General features: G+C 41.4%; 1 protein-coding gene across 1 annotated transcript in view; it reads left to right on the top strand.

The window, feature by feature from the left end:
* Positions 1 to 617: 617 nt before the first annotated feature.
* The window catches only part of FAM162B (family with sequence similarity 162 member B), a 32692-nt gene continuing 8972 nt past the window's right edge, over positions 618 to 24337 (top strand). The window contains exons 1-3 of the mRNA XM_040350286.1: positions 618 to 850; positions 5194 to 5299; positions 11401 to 11509. Of these exons, the coding sequence (XP_040206220.1) occupies positions 766 to 850; positions 5194 to 5299; positions 11401 to 11509 (300 nt within the window). The 5' untranslated portion in view covers positions 618 to 765. The remainder of the gene's footprint in view (positions 851 to 5193; positions 5300 to 11400; positions 11510 to 24337) is intronic.

Below are 24337 nucleotides of genomic sequence, written 5' to 3'. Positions count from 1 at the left end.
CTGAAAGTGCACCCACTGTAAATCTGAGGGGTAGATCTGAAATGAGGGGAAGCTCTGCTGATTTTATTATCCAATCATGTGCAAGCTAAAATGCTGTTTTTTATTTTCCTTGCAATTTCTAAAGCACTTTTCACTTGTAGTGCAAAGTGGATTTGGCTTCATTAATAACCCCCTCTGTGTTTTTTTCAAAAATTCCGCTCTTTTTTTGTTTATAGCGCAAAAAATAAAAAACCGCAGAGGTGATCAAATACCACCAAAAGAAAGCTCTATTTGTGGGGAGAAAAGACATCTATTTTGTTTGGGTACAACATTGCACGACTGCGTAATTGTCAGTTAAAGCGACGCAGTGTCGTATCGCAAAAAATGGCCTGGTCATTGGGCAGCCAAATCTTCCGGGGGTGAAGTGTGGTTAACAGTATCAGATACTAGCATTCATAATAATTGCATTATTGGTTATGTTAAATGACGTCACAGTCCTCATTTCAAAACAATACCCTTGTTTTCCATTTGGAGAAGTTCATCTTTGCAAATTGAAGGTAGATTTTGTCACAGTGCCAGGACTGTGTGAACACAAATGACAGACTTGGATATCTGTTCTCAGGGCTTGAAATCACAAAGTCTTGGGAGCAGAGGGTGCTCTAAGCAGTAGTGACGTTGTTAAACATAAAAAAAAAAAAATCTGGTACTTTTCCATGATGTAAATTAACTCAGAGATGGGAATATTAAGGCAATTCAAACAACACACCAAACAGAATTTGGGAAACGATGACTGCTGTCGGATTAGCAAGAAGATGCATGAGATTAAGACACTTTGTTTATGCATATTACTCTAGAGAATGCAACACTGGAGGTACGTTTTATATATAATTGTCTTTAACCTTAGACATATATACAAGCACAGAAGATGGATTACTTGTAAATATACATGCTTGCAAAAATACTATTACCTTTATCATATACAGTATATAACACATGGGACTGTGCTTGGGATTTTACATGTGTGCATTTTGTATTTATTTGAACTCATTGTTGGTGCTATAACATGTAACACAGTAAAATTATATATACCAACCATTAAAGCTTAAAATACCTAATCCATCAGTGGCATCATATCTAAAATGTTTTTATTTGTATTGTTCCATTTGGGTTTTTATATTTATATTTATTTGTTATTTATTTTATATTTATTTATTGTAATTTCTTGTTCCATTTGGGTTGGTTTGCTAAAGCAATAGAAATGGTTTAATTTGGAAAGTGTATGTTCACCTAGCTTAGTTTTCAGGTTATTTATCCAATAATGAGCAAACAAAATGCTGATTTTAAATTTTTCTCTCTTGCAAATTATTGGATATTCAAAGTAAACATAGCTTTACTGTATTCACTAAACTGAGCAAACATTCACTTTTCCAAATAAACAGTCTCTATTCCAAAAAATAAAAAATAACAAAATAAAAACAAAAACAATCCCATTGAGTGTAACTTACTTGCTGCTTAGCAGCCATTGTATGCTGTTTTAAAAGTTCATTCAGATCCCCAAAATCCTGAATAATTTAATGTGTGGATGTTGTAGCTCCTTTTATTGAAATAAAACCGTAATTCCTATTCTATATCTCTGTACCACTGTATTTACAAATAATATTCTAGTTTGGGGCACCAAAAGTGGTTAAAAATTTGGCATCATAAAACATTAATTAAAAAAAACAAAAAAACAATGTTAATATGTTCGGTAAACTTTGTTTTGTTTTTTTTACTAAAGAAGTGCATTATTTGACTTGAAGCGTGTAAAAGATAATAATTGATTTAACATGTTAAAGCAGAGTTCCATCCAAAAGTGGAACTTCTGCTTCTGCTTATCCGATTCCTCCCCCTCTCTGGTGCCACATTTGGCACCTTCCAGTGGGAGGGGGTAGCGGGTACCTGTTGGTGACAGGTACCCTGTCCCCATTTCTGTCAGACCTCACAGCGTCACAAGTATGGCCCCCTTCTCCTTCCCCTGCTGCCGGGCCAGTAAGAGAGCGATGTGTGCTTCGCACATGCGCAGAAGGGACCCACCAGTGAAGCCACAAGGCTTCACTGCCAGGTTCCCTTACTGGCAATGGTGGGGGCAGCACCCGACAGCTAATGGGAACATTGGTTGGGGTGCTGACATCGCTGGATTCCAAGACAGGTAAGTGTCCTATTATTAACCCTTTCCCTACCGAGTCATTGTAAAATGACGTCGGCGGGAACACTCCCTCCCTCCGGGTGGACGTCATATGACGTCCTTGGCTTCCCAGGCGTCCTTGCCCGCAATCACAGCAGGACCATGGATCTGTGAGTCTAAATGCACAGATCCATGTCCTGTCAGTGGTGAGGAGACCAATGTGTGTTCCCAGTACAGAGGAACACACATCGGTCTCCTCCCCTTGTGAGTCCCCTCCCGCCTACAGTTAGAACACACTTTGGGGAACATATTAACCCCTTCAGCGCCCCCTAGTGTTAACCCCCTTCCCTGCCAGTCACATTTACACAGTAATCATTGCAGTTTTATAGCACTAATCGCTGTATAAATGTCAATGGTCCCAAAAACGTGTCAAAAGTGTCCGATATGTCCGCCGCAATGTCACGGTCATAATAAAAATCGCAGATCGCCGCCATTACTAGTAAAAAAAAATGTTTTAAATTCCATAAAACTATCCCCTATTTTGTAGACGCTATAAATTTTGCGTAAACCTTAAATTAGTTAGGCATGTCCCAGCATTCTACTTTACAGTGTGTATCAAAGCCAAGACTTTGGCTTTAGATAGATAGAATGAGAAAGAATTAGAATCCCTGCTAATATTTTACTACTATCTGGGGCTCCATTATAGAGATTTACCCTCACTTGATGACCACAGTTTTACCAGACAGGTAAACCTGCACTGGGACAGAGGCACAAATAAACATTTATCAGGGTATAGCACCCTCTACCATAGGTAGGTGCTAGCATAAGATCTTTGCTAGGAAAACTGCCAGTGCAGGTAAATTTAGGCAGGCCTATGCTTCAGGCTGTTTGTTTTGATCTGGGGGCAGGGAGTGGTTAGTGTAGCAGTGGCTGTGGCCACCTGTGTTCTAGTTCTGAGGCACATCCCCTGCTTCCAAGGAGATTGTTCTGGAACAGGGGCAGGGCCTGGGACTAGAGTGGCAGACAGCTCATGTGAGGAGCTCTGACCAATCTCCACTTGGTATTGGCAGGGGGAAGGCCTCCCATATAAGCTGAGGTCACATGCCACTGGCAGGGAGTTGTCAGCCGGAAGACTTGAAGAATGGAGTACTAGACAGTGGCGGGAGGTGGCCCCCATTTGGGGGGGGTGCACCAAGCGCGGAGGAGCCCAGGAGAGCTGTGAGGGAACTTCACCCTTACACGGTCATGGGTGAAGTCTTCATCTTTACACGGTCATAGATGAGGAGCTCCTAGAGCAGAGGGGCTGGAGAGAGGCTGTCAGAACGTATGTCCAGATAAAGTTCACCATTATGGACTCGGGGCAGGAGAAGGTCGGTGAGTGTACAACAGTGGAGTGCTAGATGCGGAGGCATGCCAGGAAGTCTGGGAGGGAAGTTCATCCTTACACAGTCTTGGATGAAGTCCTCATCTATACACGGTCATTGATGAGGAGTCCCGGAACAGAGGAGAGACTGTGGGGAAGTGTGTCAAATCGATGCGGCCTGAGGGTGCAGGATTTGCAAGTCGGGCTAGCTGGGATCAGTAGTCCACAAACCAACATGTGCTACTAAATTACTAGGCCGCTGGGGAGAGGTACTGTAGACCTCTGGCCTAGTAACAGCACCTAAACACAGCCAGCAAGTTGGGATTATTCAGTGATTCCTTTTTGTCACAATGAAGATGATGGGACTGGATCTAATAGTTTTACAGTGATATAGCAGTTCTACAGTGATATAGTAGTTGTGCAGTGGAAGATTTGTGCAGGAGGAGAGAAGTCCTGGGAGCAACAGTCTGCAGGAGTTAGTGCAGAGGAAGAGGAGCAATAGTCTGCATGGTGATATGCAATTCTTCAAGGCTAAACCAATTTATCAATGTTCACTAACTATGATGGCAAAGCAACATGTTCTATGGGCATCTCATATCCCCTTTACCCCAATCAAGTTATATCCCCCAATAAACAAAACAATGCAAATGACTGCTCATTGTCTCTGAGGTGATAGATGGAGGTTTGGCAGCAGGGTGATATGGTGGATGTTAGTTACTACTAACAACCAAGCGCTACAAGGGGTTTTAGCTTTCCACTACTCTAATAAAATGTGTTTTTTCTCACTGTTTTGCTGTTGGAGAGTTCCCATCACACCCAGTCTTATAGGAAGTGAGGGAAAATATTTTAATGGACTGCAGTAAAAACACAATCAGCACAAGGGACAATACTTAACAATGAATGAGAAGTGCCTCCTCCATTATGGGTCACTTTTCATTAAATGGAAGTTTTAGCACAGCTTCTATGAATGGAAGAGGGGAGGTGGAAAAGGCAAGCAATGCAGTCAGCACTCTTTACAAATTGGAAGATTGCCACTGTGGGAATATGGGGAAGGGCAGAGGATTGAAGATTTCAACTAAGACAGCAGCCACCAGCACAAGGGAGACCGCTCATTCAATGTAAGTACTGTCTCTTGTGCTGATTAAAAAAAAAAATAGTCTTTAAGATAAAGAGGTTCTATGGTCCTTGTTCCAACACTTTCTGTTATGCTTTTGCTTGCATCCAATTATACTCCTCTGTTGTCACCCTGTCACAAGTTCTCTAGATCGGTGGTCATCAATCCTGTCCTCAGGACGCACTAACAAGCCAGGTTTGCAAGATAACTGAAATACTGTACATCACAGGTGATATAATTTGCTGCTCAGTGATTGCAGTATTCTAGACTGTATCTCCCCAAGGTAATACCTAAAACCTGGCCTGTTAGTGGGCCCTGAGGACAGGGTTGATGACCAGTGCCACTGCTCTAGATGGAGATTACAAGCAGCTGTGCTGTCACACATTGCTCAGGCATGGTCTTTCACATCACCTGAATTGCCACTTTATAGGCAAATATATATCAAAAAAACAATCTTCTCAATGTTCTAAGTAAAATCCAAAAGACATGTTCCATACTGTACAAAAATCACATATGATGTGTTTGTATCATTATTTTACTATTTCTACAGTAAACTTGTGTTCATGGTCCTAGGTGATGCCACAAACATTTCTCGCTGCAAGCCAAATCAGTTTGATAAAAAAATACTAAAGTGGACAGGACGTTTTAAATCGGAAGCGGATATTCCACCAACCATTCCGTAAGGCTTCATTACATTTACTTTCATGGGATACCCAAATACCCAGAGAACAGGGGCAATTGGACTATTGTGGTACAAGTTAAATTAAAGTAAATTCAAGTGTAGAAACACATACATGGAAAAATATACAAAAGATTTTTTATTAATACACAATCAATAAAGAACCCATAGTTACCGTATTTATCGGGGTAAACCGCCGTTTAGCGTGCACCCCCAACCTAGAAGGCAAATTTGAGGAAAAAATAAAATACTTACAGTTTGAATGCCCGTCGTCGGTGTCTTGCGTAAGCCGCGTCACGGTTGGCGAAAGAAGCCGAACGGCAAGTCGGCGCTATACTGCGCATGCGCATCGCCGTTCGGCTCCTTTCGCCAATCGTGACGCGGCTTATGCGGCGGGGGGAGCTCGTTTTTGGTCAAAATGTCAATCACAGACATGTGAGGAACGCCCACTCCCGCGGGACTCGCAACGGGTGAATATGCTGTACAAAGGTATGTACAGCTTAAAAAAAATAATAATAGCCTTAATCGTATTGTAATGTGGGGGGCCATTGTAATAAAAAAAAGTAGTTTTTAGGGTGAACCACCCCTTTAAGAAACTAGTAGTAGGCAAGCTAAGCATTTTGAAATGAAGGGGTACCTTCTGTGTATGACTGTCTCCATTGGTGAGATTTCTGATTACTTTCTCTCAGGTTAGGTAGAAGCGGCAAATCTCTCTAAAGGCTCATACACACAAGAAAATTGAGCGAGAATTTTCGTCCAAAGAAATTTTGTACGATTTGCATATAGTGTGTACACAACTTTCTACCAAAATGTCCAAAGCTCCAAAGATTTTCTCGTATGGGAACAGAACAAATGATTTTCACGTGATTTTTCATGTGTACTGTTTTCGTCCGATTTTCGTACAAGAAGAATCAGAAACGAAACACTGCGCATGATCAAAAACAATAAACAACAAAAAGAAAGCCTTTGTCGGACGAGAATTTTCATACAAATTTTCTTTAACCAGTTCCGATTTGCTGTGAAACAACAAGGAAAATTGGATGATCCTTCGCCCCATTTTCTTATAGTGTGTACCCCACATAACAGGGACACAGATGAAGACAAAACACAATTTTTGTAGAATATGAAAGGGTTAGAACTTCTAATAATATTTTGTTTCTGTCTGTGCCCTGTCCCAGTGACAAGCAACCCCCCATTTCCTGTTCACAGAGACTCTCCACTGTTGAGTCACAGATAGACAAAAAAATCTGAAATGTTAAAGTGATTGTAAACAATAACCTTGTGTAACAACCCATTCAGTTTGAAATAGAAATGAAAGGAAAAAGATTGTTGTATAGATTTAAAAACATTTTTAAATATATTTTCCTCTTTTTTATAAGTGATGATCACATTTCCTCTGTTCTCAGCTGCATAAGAGCTGGGGGAGGAGAAGCAGCAGCACACTGAGCATCAACGTGAATGGCTGTGCAGAGGGAGGGGGGGGGTGTCAGGACAAGTCTGATCATTGGAGGAGAGCAGGCTGAGTTCCCAGCATAGCTAGAGAAGTATGTGGTCAGTTTTTTTTTTAATAGGAAAGCAGAGGGACTGGTAGGAATGCCAGGGATTTCACAAAAAGGAAGCCATACAAAGAGAACAGGATACTTTTTCATACAAGTACTAAGCACAAAAGGCACATATAAGAAATATGAAATGATGGGGTAACAAACACTTTTAACTCTTTCCCACTCTAAACAAACCAAATAAAAACGTTGGCTACAGTTAGTGACACTTTAAATAACTGCACTATAGTTACAAATATCTGACATGGACATCTAGAGGCTAATGCTGGCCATACACTAGTAGAATGGTGTTCATTTTCTTTTCTTTTATGAACATTTGTTTGATTTTCAATTCAATGATTGATTTTGATCGCAATGCTGAGAAAATTCAAGACCTGGATGAAACATTTTTGTTAATTGTACAAATTTCTAACAGCATATGTTGTTTTTTGTTTAGGAAAGTCCATTCATTCCTAAATCAAATGTTAAAAACAAGTAATATTTTGAAGAAATGTGGTCACCGATTGTACTGAGAAGTTTCATACAAATTTTCATTTGAACGTCCATTCAAAAATCTACCATTGTTTGGCCAACTTAAATAACTGTGTCCCAGAAGAAAATCAGATTACATTTAAGATGCAATTAAACGATAGGAAATAGTAGTAGTGTTCCAAACACCATGCCTGCATAACAACAGAAAAATGGTAGATGATTCTATACTTATTTCAAGGCTTAATTAAACTATACCTTTAAATTTAATTTAGCATAATCAAGCATACCAATCAATGATTTTTGTATGGCCAGATTCATGCATAGCCAATTACAATTTGCCCTTTAACTTCTTGGTTGGAGCAACTTAACTGAAAATTTAACATAATTATCTACCTGTACATGCTACAGGTCAGCTAGAAAATATGCCTATAGGATCAGTCCTATATTACTCTATCATGCATTATATCAATATTCAGTTGTAATTATATTTACTGACCTAATATGAATTGCATTGCAAAGTACATTCAAATTAAGTTGTATGAATATTATAAATATACTCAATATGTTTTAATATTTACTTTGGTAAAAAAAAAAAAAAAACGATCTTAACAATCAAATTATTGTCCAAATACTAAATCCAAACTCCAGCTTCCCAAAACATTTAAAAAATAATTACCCACATTGGTCTGATGCTAGCCCTGTGTAATGTCCACTGTTTGTTATATTTTCTCATTTTGAAAAATGAATATAAATAGTTAATTATAAAAAAAAAATCCCCATTCTTTGATAAAATTAAAAAGGTGCTTTTGTTGCAAAAATCACCCTATTCATAGACTTCCATATTAATACTTACCCATTCCAGATGCTGCCCCAAACTAGAGTAGGGCTTTAAGGAGCAAAAACAATTCAGGCATCCCATACTAGGTTATAAATGATTATTTAAAATTGTCAAAAAGTGGTGTACATGTTTGTTATAGACTTGCAAGTGGTCTGTGGGTCAAATAATTAAATTAAGTAGCCATAAATAACCAGCACATATCATGGAGAATCCTAATCAAATTTAGGCTTAATAAAAAGCAGATGAGTATTGTCAAAAGTGTATTTATGAAACCAATATGTTTATTTAAAGTTATAAATGTCTTGAAAAAAAGATGTGTGGTCATTTAGAAACACTATGGCTTATTTCCTCAACTTCCTGTCATCCATATGACCATAAACAGTATATGGCACCTGTGGGCTGATGTCACCCCATCTCCTTTCCTGGAGGCGTACATGGAATCTGTATAAGAACAAGACCTAATTTTCATTAATACTTAGAGAGCAATATTTGTCTGTGCGACAGGGCTATTGTGTACGTGACAGTAACAGCACAGCACTTGCCAAAAACTGTCTCTTATCTCAAGATGAAAGCTTCTGCTGTCCTTCCTTTGCCATCCATTTATGTGTTCCTTCTGTTCTAATTTCAAAATCAATTATAGTTATCATTTCCACTAATTAAATAATTTAAGATGTTCTGGTGTTCAAGTCCAGCCATTTTCACGGTACTGAAACAGTTTTTAATTAGAGTTTTCTGTTTTATTAAAAAAAAAAAAATATATATATATATATATATATATATATATATATATATATATATATATATATATATATATATATATATATATATATATATATATATATATCAATAGATATAATTATTTTATCTTCTGTCATTTATCATCTGGATACATTACACAAGCATACTTAAAGTGATATTAAAGTCTTATTTTATTTTTATTTTTTTAAATAACAAACATGTCATACTTACCTGCTCTATGCAGTGGTTTTGCACAGAGTAGCTCAGATCCTCCTTTTCTCTGGTTCCTCGACAGCGCTCCTGGCCCCTCCCTCCTGCCAAGTGCCTCCACAGCAAGCAGATTGCTATGGGGCACCCAAGTCGAGCCGCTACTCTGTGTGTTCATTCAGACACAGAGCCGTGGCTCAGCTCCGCCTCCTCTCACTCCTCATTGGCTCACTGACTTTGACAGCAGCGGGAGCCAATGGCACCCGCTGCTGTTTCAGTAAATCAGGAGGGAAAGTCCTGGACAGCCGATGCTCTTGTGCTATATCGCTGGATCGAGATGGAGCTCAGATAAATATAAGGGGGGCTGCTGCACACAGAAGGTTTTATATCTTAATGCATAGAATGCATTACGATAAAAAAACATTCTGCCTCTATAACCACTTTAAGCTGGGTACACACACTATAAGAAAATCTGAAGAAAAATTCCGTACAAGGAGCGATTGTTCGATTTTCATATATTGGGGGTTATTTACTAAAGGTAAATATACTTTGCACTACAAGTGCACTTGGAAGTGCAGTCGCTGTAGATCTGAGGGGGAGATGCAAGGGAAAAAAAAACAGCATTTTAGCTTGCACATGACTGGATGATAAAATCAGCAGAGCTTCCCCTCATTACAGATCTTCCCCTCAGATCTACAGCGACTGCACTTCCAAGTGCACTTTCAGTGTACTTGCAGTGCACTTACAGTGCAAAGTGGATTGGCCTTTTCGTAAATAATCCCCATTGTGTACATAACTCTTAACATCTGATTCAGACTTTCCAAACAAAAATTTCCAAAAGGGATAAACGACAATTTTTTTCCCGTACGTGAACAGAACTAACGATTTTCATTTAATGTGAACTATTTTCGGACAGGAAAAATTGGATAAGAAAGACTGCGCATGATCAGAAATAATAACCAACAGAAAAAAAAAATGTTGTCTTTTAGGAATTTTCGTACAATTAGTACATGAGTATTATCAGTAAGTGCTTACAGGAGTAAAAATAAAGTTTACTTTATTTTCGTGTTGCTGTTATTGCTGTGTATAACGTGAAGCTTCTATTGGTTATCATTATAATGTGAACCATAATACATTTATTTTTTTACTGTGCACTGTGTAGTTAAGCAGACAGTTACATGCTGCCCAGAATGGGAGGGGGTTAATTATGTCTAGACTCTTTTCCCAGGGTTTCTGAGTCCTGCCCCTTGCTATGAGCCACAGAAATATCAAGGGAGGGCTCAAAGCACGTTCTCTCTTCCAAATGAGATTTACAGAGGAAGATGCACATAGCTCTCTTCTGGGCTAGCCTGATGGGGTTCTCCCTGGACTAGAACCCTTCCAGCATTAGGTTTTTCTCTCTGGAAAGGTTTGAGCCTGGGCAGCCTGCATTAGTTAGTTAGGGCTGTTACATAGTTAGGAAAGTTAATATAAAGGGTGCATGGTGATATATGGCATATTACAAAGTACAGGGCCTGTCACACACACACACGGGGTAAAGAGCAGGATATGTAGTTGTTAAGAGTAACTAACACAAGGGAATGATATGGCAGCTAGACAGTAGGAGTATGGTACTGGCAGGGGTGACAGGTTCTCTGCATAACGAGGGGAGCAATTTCGCTGTTCCCCTCCCACGTGCTTGGTGCCCCAACATGCATCTGCATGGCGGAGACCTAAGAGACCTAGACGCAGGTACAGAAGGAGTTAAGCAAGTTAAGTTGTGCATGCAGGAGATGTGCACGGTGTCATGAAGGAACCTGTATTCTATCACAGGAGTGAGGTGATAGGAAAGCTGGACTGGTGGGACAGAACACAAACTCGGCAGTTATCCCTTCAAAATGTCACATTTCAAGCACAAGTGTATGCATCATAGGACAGTGTGGTGTGGTGTGTGCAGCAAAACTTCAGGGTATGACACAGATCGGTTGTATGGCTCACTTCTATATCAGATGATGCTCTGGGCTCACAGGAAGTGAGTTCAATAGCACTGGGCATCATTCAGTCCACAAGACTGGACATCATTCAGTTCCAAAGAGGACTGACACTTGATAGCACAGTGGTAAGCCAGTAGGAGAGAGTGCCAGAGATAGGGTGAGTATTGAAGCAAAAGCAAAACATGTAAGAATGGATGCATTTTTTGATGCAAACGTGTGACTAGATCTTAATATTTTAGTGATAATAAACAATGACTATATAAGTGAGCTGAATAAGAACATTTTGCCACTGAAATACTGTTTTCTTTTGTTTAGGCTGGAAATGCTGGTTAGAGCTCGAAACAAAGCACGCATTAAAGCTTGTTACATTATGATTGCAATCACTGTTGTAGCTTGCTTTGTGGTGATTGTATCCGGCAAAAAGGTAAGAAAGCTTAAAACCAAATAATTTTCCCTTGATAACACCTATATTAGCTGCTCTACCTCACTATTTTTAAACATCACACAATCCTCAAGCAAACAAATATACATTATAGGATTTAAAAATCACTAAACACCATTAGGCTACGTAACAACTGCTCTGTCTAAGTTGCCCGCTGTGTAAACTTTACAGATGTCAAACAAGATGTACAATCACTCAAGTAGGGAAATACAACAGAAGCATCTTTATGATTTATTCTGCATATCAGCATTTCACTCTGAAACAGCAGAGAATAATTACAAATGTAATAAAAAATAATAATAACTTGTGACACTGTTACACATTTGTATATGCTCTAGCTAATATTCTGTATAGTTTATTCATTTATAAATACATTTTATAGTGATTTTGTATACATTATTTATTTATTTTTCATTTTATTTAAGGCCAGGAACAGGCAGATCCAGAACAGTAGTATAGTATATAGACATTTGAATATCCAGTGGTATAGCATACAACATTTCCAATCAGTAAACCAGTGCGGTAACCCCCACAAAAACAATATAGAGGGTAATTCAAATCTAGGTTTATCCTTTCAGTGCGTTATCCAAGAACTAAACCACACAAAAAGAGAAACGGAACCGCCCATTCCCATTTTTTTTTATAGAAGGACAAAGAAGTAAAGGGAGAATATGAAAAGCCAGAGAAGAAAATGAAAGCGGGAGGAAAAAGAAAAGGGGGGTGAAGGGTACTGAAAGCTTAAGGTGATACCAAGTTTCATAATATGAATATGTAGGGTGTAGAGACTGCCAAAAAATGATGGACCCATAACAGCTTTCCATTCTTCAGAATGGACAAACATTTTCCATAGTCTTCAGGTCTTGGAGTACTTTTTCTGTTTATGCTGTGCTGTGAGTACAAAATCCTCTATCTTATTGATTTCCTCCACTGTACGGAGCCAAAAACTGATAGCATGTGGTTACTGGTTTTTCCAATTCAGGGGAATGCAAGTTTTGGACTCCATTCACCAGGTGACGTATTATGGATTTTTTATACTTTTTCGCTGGGATGGCCGAAACATGTAGTAAGAAAAAAACTGGGTCGTCAGGAATCTCTAAGTCAGTGAACTCCTGGATAATCTTCTAGACCTCTCTCCAGAAGTGTTCATGCTTAGGGAAAGACCAAAAAATTATGAAGCAGCGTTCCCCTACCCTCCTGGCATCTCCAGCAGCGATCAGTGGTATTGGTGTAAAATGTATGTCGCATATGGGGGGTACGGTACCACCATGTCAAAATTGTAAAGTTGGTTTCCTGGATCTTCGTGCAAATGGAGGATTTTAGAGAGAATCTAATAATGTTTTATTGTTGTTCTGGTGCGAAGGTGTGGTTTAGGTCCCATTCCCACTTCTTCAAGCAGGGTAAACATGGTTGTTCAGAAGGGGTGATCAATAGGTTGTACGTTTTGGAAAGAACTTGCGGTAGAGTTCATTCGTCTGAGCAGTGTTTCTCAAAGGTCGTCATAGGCTAATAGTTAGGCAAAGAATGTAAATAATTGTGTAATTGAAGGGTTCTCCAAAAGGTGAGGCAAAAGGGGCCTGAGTTTTCCATTAGAGAATCAATAGAAGGCCAACGGTCCTACCTCAGAAAGTGAGATGCCTGGTAGTGACCAGCTCGATATAGTGCCCAAAATGCCATCATGCACTGCTTTACTGCATCACAGAAAAGGGTGTGTTTATCACTCTGGACCATACCTCCCTCATCACTATTCCATCTCTTTTTTTTCCACCCACTTTCCTTCTTCTTCCTTAAGGCCTCATTCACACTGGTACCATCAGTTTAGCCACGTTAAAAACGTATCCGTTTTTTCATCCGTCATCCATTCCGTTAATATCCGTTTACTTCCGTCTATCGATCCGTTTATGTCCGTTGTCATCCGTCTTCCGTTCCATTTACATCCGCAAATGTGTCAATTTTTAGCCGTTTTTGCGTCCGTTTTCAGCAGTTTACAGACATTTCTGTGGCTTTGATGACAGTACCCAGAAAGCATTGCTCCTCCCATGCTGCATTGCAGTTTTCAGTGAGTGACTTGTCCTTGCTGTGTCCTTCCTTTGTCCTGTTGTGTACTATCTGCACTGTGCGATGGATTCCAACAATTTTTGGGACATTATGACATTGTTTGTCGTATTTGCCAATTCGAGGAGAATGGAGAGCAAGAAAAAGCAGATTGTGGCTAGGAGACGTCGATTCTGGACCCACCCCATACTACTGAAGCGGCCTTCTGAAGGTTATGTGGCTCTGCACTATGCTCATCTCCGACAGTATCCCACTAAGTTTTTCAAATTTACCAGTGATGACCGTAGCCACATTTGACTACTTACTGGACCAGCTGCACCCATGACTGCAGCGTAGACATACATACATGAGAAGGTGTGTATCTGCAGAAGAACGTCTCTTGGTGACCTTGAGGTAAGAAGTCCTACATTTCAAATGTCTTTTTTTTTTTTTTTGGTCTGCTGCAGGGATTGGCAACCTCCGCTCTCCAGCTGTGGTGAAACTACAAGTCCCATTGCAAGACCTTGACAATCATAGGGCTGACTCCTAGAGGCAGAGGCATGATGGGATATGTATTTTCAAAACAGCTGGAGTGCCGAGGTTGCCTACCCCTGGTCTACTGTGTGTGTGTGTTTATATACAGTGGGCTAGATTCAGAGACAGTTATGCAGACGTATCGGTAGATACGCCGTCGTAACTCTGAATCTACGCCGTCGTAAATTTAAGCGTATTCTGGAAACCAGATACGCTTAAATTAGGCTAAGATACGAGCGGCGTAAGTCTCTTACGCCGTCGTATCTTAGGGTGCATATTTACGCTGGCTGCTAGGTGGCGCTACCGTCTATTTCAGCGTAGAATATGCGAATGAGCTGGATACGCCGATTCATAAACGTACGTGCGCCCAGTGGATTTTTTACGTCGTTTGCGTAAGGCTTTTTCCAGCGTAACGTTACTCCTGCTATATGAGGCATAGCCAATGTTAAGTATGGATGTCGTTCCCGCGTTGAATTTTAAAATGTTTACGTCGTTTGCGTAAGTCGTTCGCGAATAGGGCTTTGCGTAAATTACATTCACATCGAAAGCATTGACTATTTGCGACGTGATTAGGAGCATGCGCACTGGGATACGTTCACAGCCGGCGCATGCGCCGTTCGTGAGAAACATTATTTACATGGGGTCATGTTTTATTTACATAAAACACGCCCACCTCTTGACAATTTTAATTTGGCGCGCTTACGCTGGCAGATTTACGCCGCCGCAACTTACGGAGCAAGTGCTTTGTGAATACTGCACATGCCTCTCTAAATTGCGGTGGCGTAGCGTAAATTACATACGCTACGCCCACACAAATTTACATCCCCCTACCTGAATCTAGCCCAGTATGTATAGATACTAAATATTGTATTGATTTATGTGCCAGTACTTAAATAAAGCTAAAAAGATGGTCTTTTTTTCCTAGGTTTCTTGCAACTGGTCAGTCCTATGCCTCTCTAAAGCATTACTTTTTATTGGGTATTTCTACAATTTCAGAGATAGTGCATGATACATGCCTTGCCATATGGGAAGAGCTGTGTCCAGCAGTGATGCCATTACCAGATGGCAACATGTGGCGAAGAATAGCCGATGGATTTTGGGATCGGGCAAACTTTCCAAATTGTATCGGAGCTCTTGATGGAAAGCATATCCGTATCCAAAAGCCTCCACATTCTGGGTCCAGATTCCAGAACTATAAAAAATATTTTTCATTGGTCCTCTTGGCTATCTGTGACAGCAATTATAAATGTATCGCTGTGGACATTGGGGCATATGGCAGCAGTTCTGATTCCAGAGTGTTCCGTGAGTCTGTAATGGGTAGAAGACTGCGACAAGGCCGATTTAACTTACCATCTGATCAGCCTCTGCCTGGAACTGAAGGACCCGACCTGCCTTTTGTGCTTGTTGCCGATGAGGCCTTTGCACTTTCTCACTATCTGCTTAGGCCTTATGCCAGAAATAATCTGGACAACAAGAAGAGGATCTTCAATTATCGCCTGAGCCGCGCAAGACGCCTCATTGAATGTTAGTTTGGCATATTGTCCAGTAAATGGCGTGTTTTTCAAACCCCCTTGCAACTCAGTCTTGAGAATGCAGAGTTGGTAATCCAGGCCTGCATAACATTGTCAGGGATAAGGAGAGTATCCACGTTGAGGAAGAGCAAGAGTTCCACCTGCCCTCCATACAGTGTAGCAGCGTACGTGCAAGCAGATCCTACATTGCCATGCGTGAAAAATTTGCCGACTTCTTTCTATCTCCATGAGGAGAGATTCCATGGCAATATCAATGTATTTGAAGAATGCAGTGCAAATTTCATTAATTGTACAAATATGTCCAATACCATATGAAAATAACTTGTTTGGTATATTCTGAAATAGTGTTGCTCACGAATATTCGTATTGCGAATATTCGGCTCGAATATGGCATATTCGAGTATTCGCGAATATCTCGAATTTCGCGGCCAATATTCGCTATTCCGAATATTCGTGATACTTTATAAAAAAAAAATTGCGAAATTTCGCTAATGCGATTTTGCGATTTTTTTTTTGCGATTTTTTTTTTTTTTTGGTGATTGGCTCTGATGCAAAAGAAGGGCGGAGAAAGTATTCTCGAATATTCGGAAATAGAATATTCGGAATATTTTATCAAAAAAAAAAATGTTGTGAAATATTCTATTTCCGAATATTCGAGAATACTTTCTCCGCCCTTCTTTTGCATCAGAGCCAATCACCAAAAAAAAAAAAAAAATTCTATATACTCTATATACAGACAGGAAAAAGTATTCATACCCCTCTATATACAGGAAAAAGTATTCATACCCCTCTATACACAGGAAAAAGTATTCATACACCTCTATAGACAGAGACAGGAAAAGGTATTCATACCCCTCTATACACAGAGACAGGAAAAAGTATTCATACCCCTCTATAGACAGAGGCAGGAAAAAGTATTCATACCCCTCTATACACAGAGACAGGAAAAAGTATTCATACCCCTCTATACACAGAGACAGGAAAAAGTATTCATACCCCTCTATACACAGAGACAGGAAAAAGTATTCATACCCCTCTATACACAGAGACAGGAAAAAGTATTCATACCCCTCTATACACAGGAAAAAGTATTCATACCCCTCTATACACAGAGACAGGAAAAAGTATTCATACCCCTCTATACACAGGAAAAAGTATTCATACCCCTCTATACACAGAGACAGGAAAAAGTATTCATACCCCTCTATACACAGAGACAGGAAAAAGTATTCATACCCCTCTATATACAGACAGGAACAAGTATTCATACCCCTCTATAGACAGGAAAAAGTATTCATACCCCTCTATACACAGAGACAGGAAAAAGTATTCATACCCCTCTATATACAGAGACAGGAAAAAGTATTCATACCCCTCTATATACAGACAGGAAAAAGTATTCATACCCCTCTATAGACAGAGGCAGGAAAAAGTATTCATACCCCTCTATATACAGACAGGAAAAAGTATTCATACCCCTCTATAGACAGAGGCAGGAAAAAGTATTCATACCCCTCTATAGGCCGGAAAAAGTATTCATACCCCTCTATATACAGACAGGAAAAAGTATTCATACCCCTCTATATACAGACAGGAAAAAGTATTCATACCCCTCTATAGACAGGAAAAAGTATTCATACCCCTCTATACACAGAGACAGGAAAAAGTATTCATATCCCTCTATAGACAGACAGGAAAAAGTATTCCTATCCCTCTATAGACAGGAAAAAGTATTCATACCCCTCTATACACAGAGACAGGAAAAAGTATTCATACCCCTCTATATACAGACAGGAAAAAGTATTCATACCCCTCTATAGACAGAGACAGGAAAAAGTATTCATACCCCTCTATAGACAGAGACTGGAACAAGTATTCATACCCCTCTATACACAGAGACAGGAAAAAGTATTCATACCCCTCTATACACAGGAAAAAGTTTATCAAAAAAAAATGTTGTGAAATATTTTGACAACTGTATTCGCGAATACCCGATTTCCGGGTATGAATACTTTTTCCTGTCTCTGTCTATAGAGGGGTATGAATACTTTTTCCTGTCTCTGTGTACAGAGGGGTATGAATACTTTTTCCTGTCTATAGAGGGGTATGAATACTTTTTCCTGTCTGTCTATAGAGGGGTATGAATACTTTTTCCTGTCTCTGTGTATAGAGGGGTATGAATACTTTTTCCTGTCTCTGTCTATAGAGGGGTATGAATACTTTTTCCTGCCTCTGTCTATAGAGGGGTATGAATACTTTTTCCTGTCTCTGTGTATAGAGGGGTATGAATACTTTTTCCTGCCTCTGTCTATAGAGGGGTATGAATACTGTTTCCTGTCTATAGAGGGGTATGAATACTTTTTCCTGTCTCTGTCTATAGAGGGGTATGAATACTTTTTCCTGTCTGTATATAGAGGGGTATGAATAATTTTTCCTGTCTCTGTGTATAGAGGGGTATGAATACTTTTTCCTGTCTCTGTCTATAGAGGGGTATGAATACTTTTTCCTGTCTCTGTGTATAGAGGGGTATGAATACTTTTTCCGGTCTCTGTCTATAGAGGGGTATGAATACTTTTTCCGGTCTCTGTCTACAGAGGGGTATGAATACTTTTTCCGGTCTCTGTCTATAGAGGGGTATGAATACTTTTTCCTGTCTGTATATAGAGGGGTATGAATACTTTTTCCTGTCTCTGTGTATAGAGGGGTATGAATACTTTTTCCTGTCTCTGTGTATAGAGGGGTATGAATACTTTTTCCTGTGTATAGAGACGTGTGAATACTTTTTCCTGTCTCTGTATATATAGAGGGGTATGAATACTTTTTCCTGTCTGTATATAGAGGGGTATGAATACTTTTTCCTGTCTCTGTGTATAGAGGGGTATGAATACTTTTTCCTGTCTCTGTGTATAGAGGGGTATGAATACTTTTTCCTGTGTATAGAGGGGTATGAATACTTTTTCCTGTCTGTATATAGAGTATATAGAATTTTTTTTTTTGGTGATTGGCTCTGATGCAAAAGAAGGGCGGAGAAAGTATTCTCGAATATTCGGAAATAGAATATTCGCGAATACTTTCTCCACCCTTTTTTTGCATCAGAGCCAATCAGAGTTGTCAAAATCTCGCAATCAATTTCGCATTCGCATTTGCGAAATTTCGATAAAATATTCCGAATATTCTATTTCCGAATATTCGAGAATACTTTCTCCGCCCTTCTTATGCATCAGAGCCAATCACCAAAAAAAAAAAAAAAAAAATCGCAAAATGTTCGCAATAAATTCGCATTAGCGAAATTTCGCAATTTTTTTTTTATATAATATCACGAATATTCAATTTTAGCGAATATTTCACGAATATTCGGCTATATATTCGTGATATATCGCGAAATCGAATATGGCGTATTCCGCTCAACACTATTCTGAAAGCAGAAAAAGCAAAAAAAATAAAAAAACACATGATATGTTCAAAACGGTTTTTATTATTATGCATAACCTGTTTGAAATAACGTTTTTTTTTTTTTACTTAACTTTTTTTTTATTTGTAAAAACTTTGACAAAGTTTTACCAAAGCATAACATATGCAAACTTTAACAAAAAATTATGTCACTGTCTCACTATCTTTCACTGTCTCACTATCTCTCACTGTCTCACTATCTTTCACTGTCTCACTATCTCTCACTGTCTCACTATCTTTCACTGTCTCACTATCTCTCACTGTCTCACTATCTCTCACTGTCTCACTATCTCTCACTGTCTCACTATCTCTCACTGTCTCACTATCTCTCACTCTGTCTCTCTCTGTCTCACTCTGTCTCTCTCACTGTCTCTCTCTGTCTCACTGTCTCTCTCTGTCTCACTGTCTCTCTCTGTCTCACTGTCTCTCTCTGTCTCACTGTGTCTCTCTGTCTCTCTGTGTCTCACTCTGTCGCTCTCTGTCTCACTCTGTCTCACTCTGTCTCTCACTGTCTCTCTCTGTCTCTCACTGTCTCTCTCTGTCTCACTGTCTCTCTCTGTCTCACTGTCTCTCTCTGTCTCTCTCTGTCTCTCTGTCTCTCTCTGTCTCTCTGTCTCTCTGTCTCACTCTGTCTCTCTCTGTCTCACTGTCTCTCACTGTCTCTCTCTGTCTCACTGTCTCTCTCTGTCTCACTGTCTCTCTCTGTCTCTCTGTCTCACTCTGTCTCTCTCTGTCTCTCTCTGTCTCTCTCTGTCTCACTGTCTCTCTCTGTCTCACTCTGTCTCACTCTGTCTCACTCTGTCTCACTCTGTCTCACTCTGTCTCTCTCTGTTTCTCTCTGTCTCACTCTGTTTCACTGTCTCTCTCTGTCTCACTGACTCTCTCTGTCTCACTGTCTCTCTCTGTCTCACTGTCTCTCTGTGTCTCTCTCTGTCTCTCTCTGTCTCTCTCTCTGTCTCACTGTGTCTCTCTGTCTCTCTCTGTCTCACTCTGTCTCTCTCTGTCTCTCTCTGTCTCTCTCTGTCTCACTCTGTCTCTCTCTGTCTCTCTCTGTCTCACTCTGTCTCACTGTCTCTCACTGTCTCTCACTGTCTCTCACTGTCTCTCTGTCTCACTCTGTCTCTCTCTGTCTCTCTCTGTCTCACTGTCTCTCTCTGTCTCACTGTCTCACTCTGTCTCTCTCTGTCTCACTGTCTCTCTCTGTCTCACTCTGTCTCTCTCTGTCTCACTCTGTCTCTCTCTGTCTCACTCTGTTTCACTGTCTCTCTCTGTCTCACTGACTCTCTCTGTCTCACTGTCTCTCTCTGTCTCACTGTCTCTCTCTGTCTCACTGTCTCTCTCTGTCTCACTGTCTCTCTGTGTCTCTCTCTGTCTCTCTCTGTCTCTCTCTCTGTCTCACTGTGTCTCTCTGTCTCTCTCTGTCTCTCTGTCTCTCTCTGTCTCACTCTGTCTCACTCTGTCTCACTCTGTCTCTCTCTGTCTCTCTCTGTCTCTCTCTGTCTCTCACTGTCTCTCTCTGTCTCTCTCTGTCTCTCTCTGTCTCTCTCTGTCTCTCTCTGTCTCACTGTCTCTCTCTGTCTCACTGTCTCTCTCTGTCTCACTGTCTCACTCTGTCTCTCTCTGTCTCACTGTCTCTCTCTGTCTCACTGTCTCTCTCTGTCTCACTGTCTCTCTCTGTCTCACTCTGTCTCTCTCTGTCTCACTCTGTCTCTCTCTGTCTCATTCTGTCTCTCTCTGTCTCATTCTGTCTCTCTCTGTCTCACTGTCTCTCTGTCTCACTGTCTCTCTCTGTCTCACTGTCTCTCTGTCTCACTGTCTCTCTCTGTCTCACTGTCTCTCTGTCTCACTGTCTCTCTCTGTCTCACTGTCTCTCTGTCTCACTGTCTCTCTCTGTCTCACTGTCTCTCTGTCTCACTGTCTCTCTCTGTCTCACTGTCTCTCTGTCTCACTGTCTCTCTCTGTCTCACTGTCTCTCTGTCTCACTGTCTCTCTCTCTGTCTCACTGTCTCACTGTCTCTCTGTCTCACTGTCTCTCTCTGTCTCACTGTCTCTCTGTCTCTCTCTGTCTCTCACTGTCTCACTGTCTCTCTCTGTCTCTCTGTCTCTCTCTCTGTCTCACTGTCTCACTGTCTCTCTGTCTCACTGTCTCTCTCTGTCTCACTGTCTCTCTGTCTCTCTCTGTCTCTCACTGTCTCTCTCTGTCTCACTGTCTCTCTCTGTCTCACTGTCTCTCTGTCTCACTGTCTCTCTCTGTCTCACTGTCTCTCTGTCTCACTGTCTCTCTGTCTCTCTCTGTCTCTCTCTGTCTCACTGTCTCTCTGTCTCACTGTCTCTCTCTGTCTCACTGTCTCTCTGTCTCTCTCTGTCTCTCACTGTCTCACTGTCTCTCTCTGTCTCACTGTCTCTCTCTGTCTCTCTCTGTCTCTCTCTGTCTCTCTCTGTCTCTCTCTGTCTCTCTCTGTCTCTCTCTGTCTCACTGTCTCTCTCTGTCTCACTGTCTCTCTGTCTCACTGTCTCTCTCTCTGTCTCACTGTCTCACTGTCTCTCTGTCTCACTGTCTCTCTCTGTCTCACTGTCTCTCTGTCTCTCTCTGTCTCTCACTGTCTCACTGTCTCTCTCTGTCTCTCTGTCTCTCTCTCTGTCTCACTGTCTCACTGTCTCTCTGTCTCACTGTCTCTCTCTGTCTCACTGTCTCTCTGTCTCTCTCTGTCTCTCACTGTCTCTCTCTGTCTCACTGTCTCTCTCTGTCTCACTGTCTCTCTGTCTCACTGTCTCTCTCTGTCTCACTGTCTCTCTGTCTCACTGTCTCTCTGTCTCTCTCTGTCTCTCTCTGTCTCACTGTCTCTCTGTCTCACTGTCTCTCTCTGTCTCACTGTCTCTCTGTCTCTCTCTGTCTCTCACTGTCTCACTGTCTCTCTCTGTCTCACTGTCTCTCTCTGTCTCTCTCTGTCTCTCTCTGTCTCTCTCTGTCTCTCTCTGTCTCACTGTCTCTCTCTGTCTCACTGTCTCTCTCTGTCTCACTGTCTCACTGTCTCTCTCTGTCTCACTGTCTCTCTCTGTCTCTCTCTGTCTCACTGTCTCTCTCTGTCTCTCTGTCTCACTGTCTCTCTCTGTCTCTCTCTGTCTCTCTCTGTCTCACTGTCTCTCTCTGTCTCACTGTCTCTCTCTGTCTCACTGTCTCACTGTCTCTCTCTGTCTCACTGTCTCTCTCTGTCTCTCTCTGTCTCTCTCTGTCTCACTGTCTCTCTCTGTCTCACTGTCTCCCTCTGTCTCTCTCTGTCTCACTGTCTCTCTCTGTCTCTCTCTGTCTCACTGTCTCACTGTCTCTCTCTGTCTCACTGTCTCTCTCTGTCTCTCTCTGTCTCTCTCTGTCTCTCTCTGTCTCTCTCTGTCTCACTGTCTCCCTCTGTCTCTCTCTGTCTCTCTCTGTCTCTCTCTGTCTCACTGTCTCACTGTCTCTCTCTGTCTCACTGTCTCCCTCTGTCTCTCTCTGTCTCACTGTCTCTCTCTGTCTCTCTCTGTCTCACTGTCTCTCTCTGTCTCACTGTCTCCCTCTGTCTCTCTCTGTCTCACTGTCTCTCTCTGTCTCTCTCTGTCTCTCTCTGTCTCACTGTCTCTCTCTGTCTCACTGTCTCTCTCTGTCTCACTGTCTCTCTCTGTCTCTCTCTGTCTCACTGTCTCACTGTCTCTCTCTGTCTCACTGTCTCTCTCTGTCTCTCTCTGTCTCTCTCTGTCTCTCTCTGTCTCTCTCTGTCTCACTGTCTCCCTCTGTCTCTCTCTGTCTCTCTCTGTCTCTCTCTGTCTCACTGTCTCACTGTCTCTCTCTGTCTCACTGTCTCCCTCTGTCTCTCTCTGTCTCACTGTCTCTCTCTGTCTCTCTCTGTCTCACTGTCTCTCTCTGTCTCACTGTCTCTCTCTGTCTCTCTCTGTCTCACTGTCTCTCTCTGTCTCTCTCTGTCTCTCTCTGTCTCACTGTCTCTCTCTGTCTCACTGTCTCTCTCTGTCTCACTGTCTCTCTCTGTCTCTCTCTGTCTCACTGTCTCACTGTCTCTCTCTGTCTCACTGTCTCCCTCTGTCTCTCTCTGTCTCACTGTCTCTCTCTGTCTCTCTCTGTCTCACTGTCTCTCTCTGTCTCACTGTCTCCCTCTGTCTCTCTCTGTCTCACTGTCTCTCTCTGTCTCTCTCTGTCTCTCTCTGTCTCCTGTCACACTATCTGTGACTGTTTTTCACTTTCACAAAAAAAACATAAAAAAAAAAAATGGTTACAAATCCTGATAAGAAGAGGAGGGGGATGGGGAAAATGAAGTAGACTATTGGGAAGAAGAACCAGAGCTGGTTTATGTATTTGCCTGAGAAACATGGGCAGAATTTGTGCTAATGTTTGCACTCGGAGGATATGTTCCCTGTGAGGAATGAGCAGGAGAGGAAGCATAGGGAGGCCTCTGGGTATTGTGCATTGAGCTGTACCAACGCACAGGTCTGTGGATAGGGCGGTAGATATGGCTGGGCTGGAAGGCAAGGGGGCTCATAGTAATATTGACGGGATTGTCTCTGAGGGGGTTCAAACTGGCTAATAGTGGGCAATGGCATTCCTGACTCTACAGCTTTAATACATCCCCCCACATAATTATAAATTCCCATATGTATCTCCATATGTCTCTCTGCTGGTATTTTTTGAAGTGTGTGATAGATTGTCCTCAGAAAGGACGCATTGGGGTTGTTTGGATCACAGAATGGATCCTGGAGCTACATTCACACCTTCGCGTATGCGTTTTGCGGCGTAAGTACCGCGATTTGCGGCGACAAAAAATAGGCGTTTTGTCCCGCGATTTGCGGCGACAAAACGCGTCGTTTTTAATTGTGGTTTTTTTACATTGTATCGTCGGCTATGCGGAACGCCTAAGCCGCCCGATACGCGCGTCAAAAAAGGGTCCGGGACTTTTTTGAAATTCGGCGTTCAGCGTTCTATCGACGTACGGCATTCTGCGTTAGGAGATGTGAACAGTCTCCATAGAGAACAATGCAATTTCGACCCTCCGGCATATTGTATTGTCGGGCTACAGGCGACAAAACGCCTAGGTGTGAATGGTGCCTTACTCTCCTGTCTTTTAAAGGAGGTCATCTCTTCCATGAAGGACTTCATAGCTTTGTCCATTTCAGTGTTTTCTGGCTTTTTGCCACACCGCAAGGATCGTGATGTTGGCCTGCCATTACTAACCTGTAGAAAATAATATGCAGATTGAGACATGCAATGATGCCTTCG

Source organism: Rana temporaria, chromosome 4 (genome assembly GCF_905171775.1).
Source record: "Rana temporaria chromosome 4, aRanTem1.1, whole genome shotgun sequence".
NCBI classification, from domain to species: Eukaryota; Metazoa; Chordata; class Amphibia; order Anura; family Ranidae; genus Rana; species Rana temporaria.
Note: the sequence above shows the minus strand (reverse complement) of the source record. Positions and strands in the feature narration are given on the sequence as shown.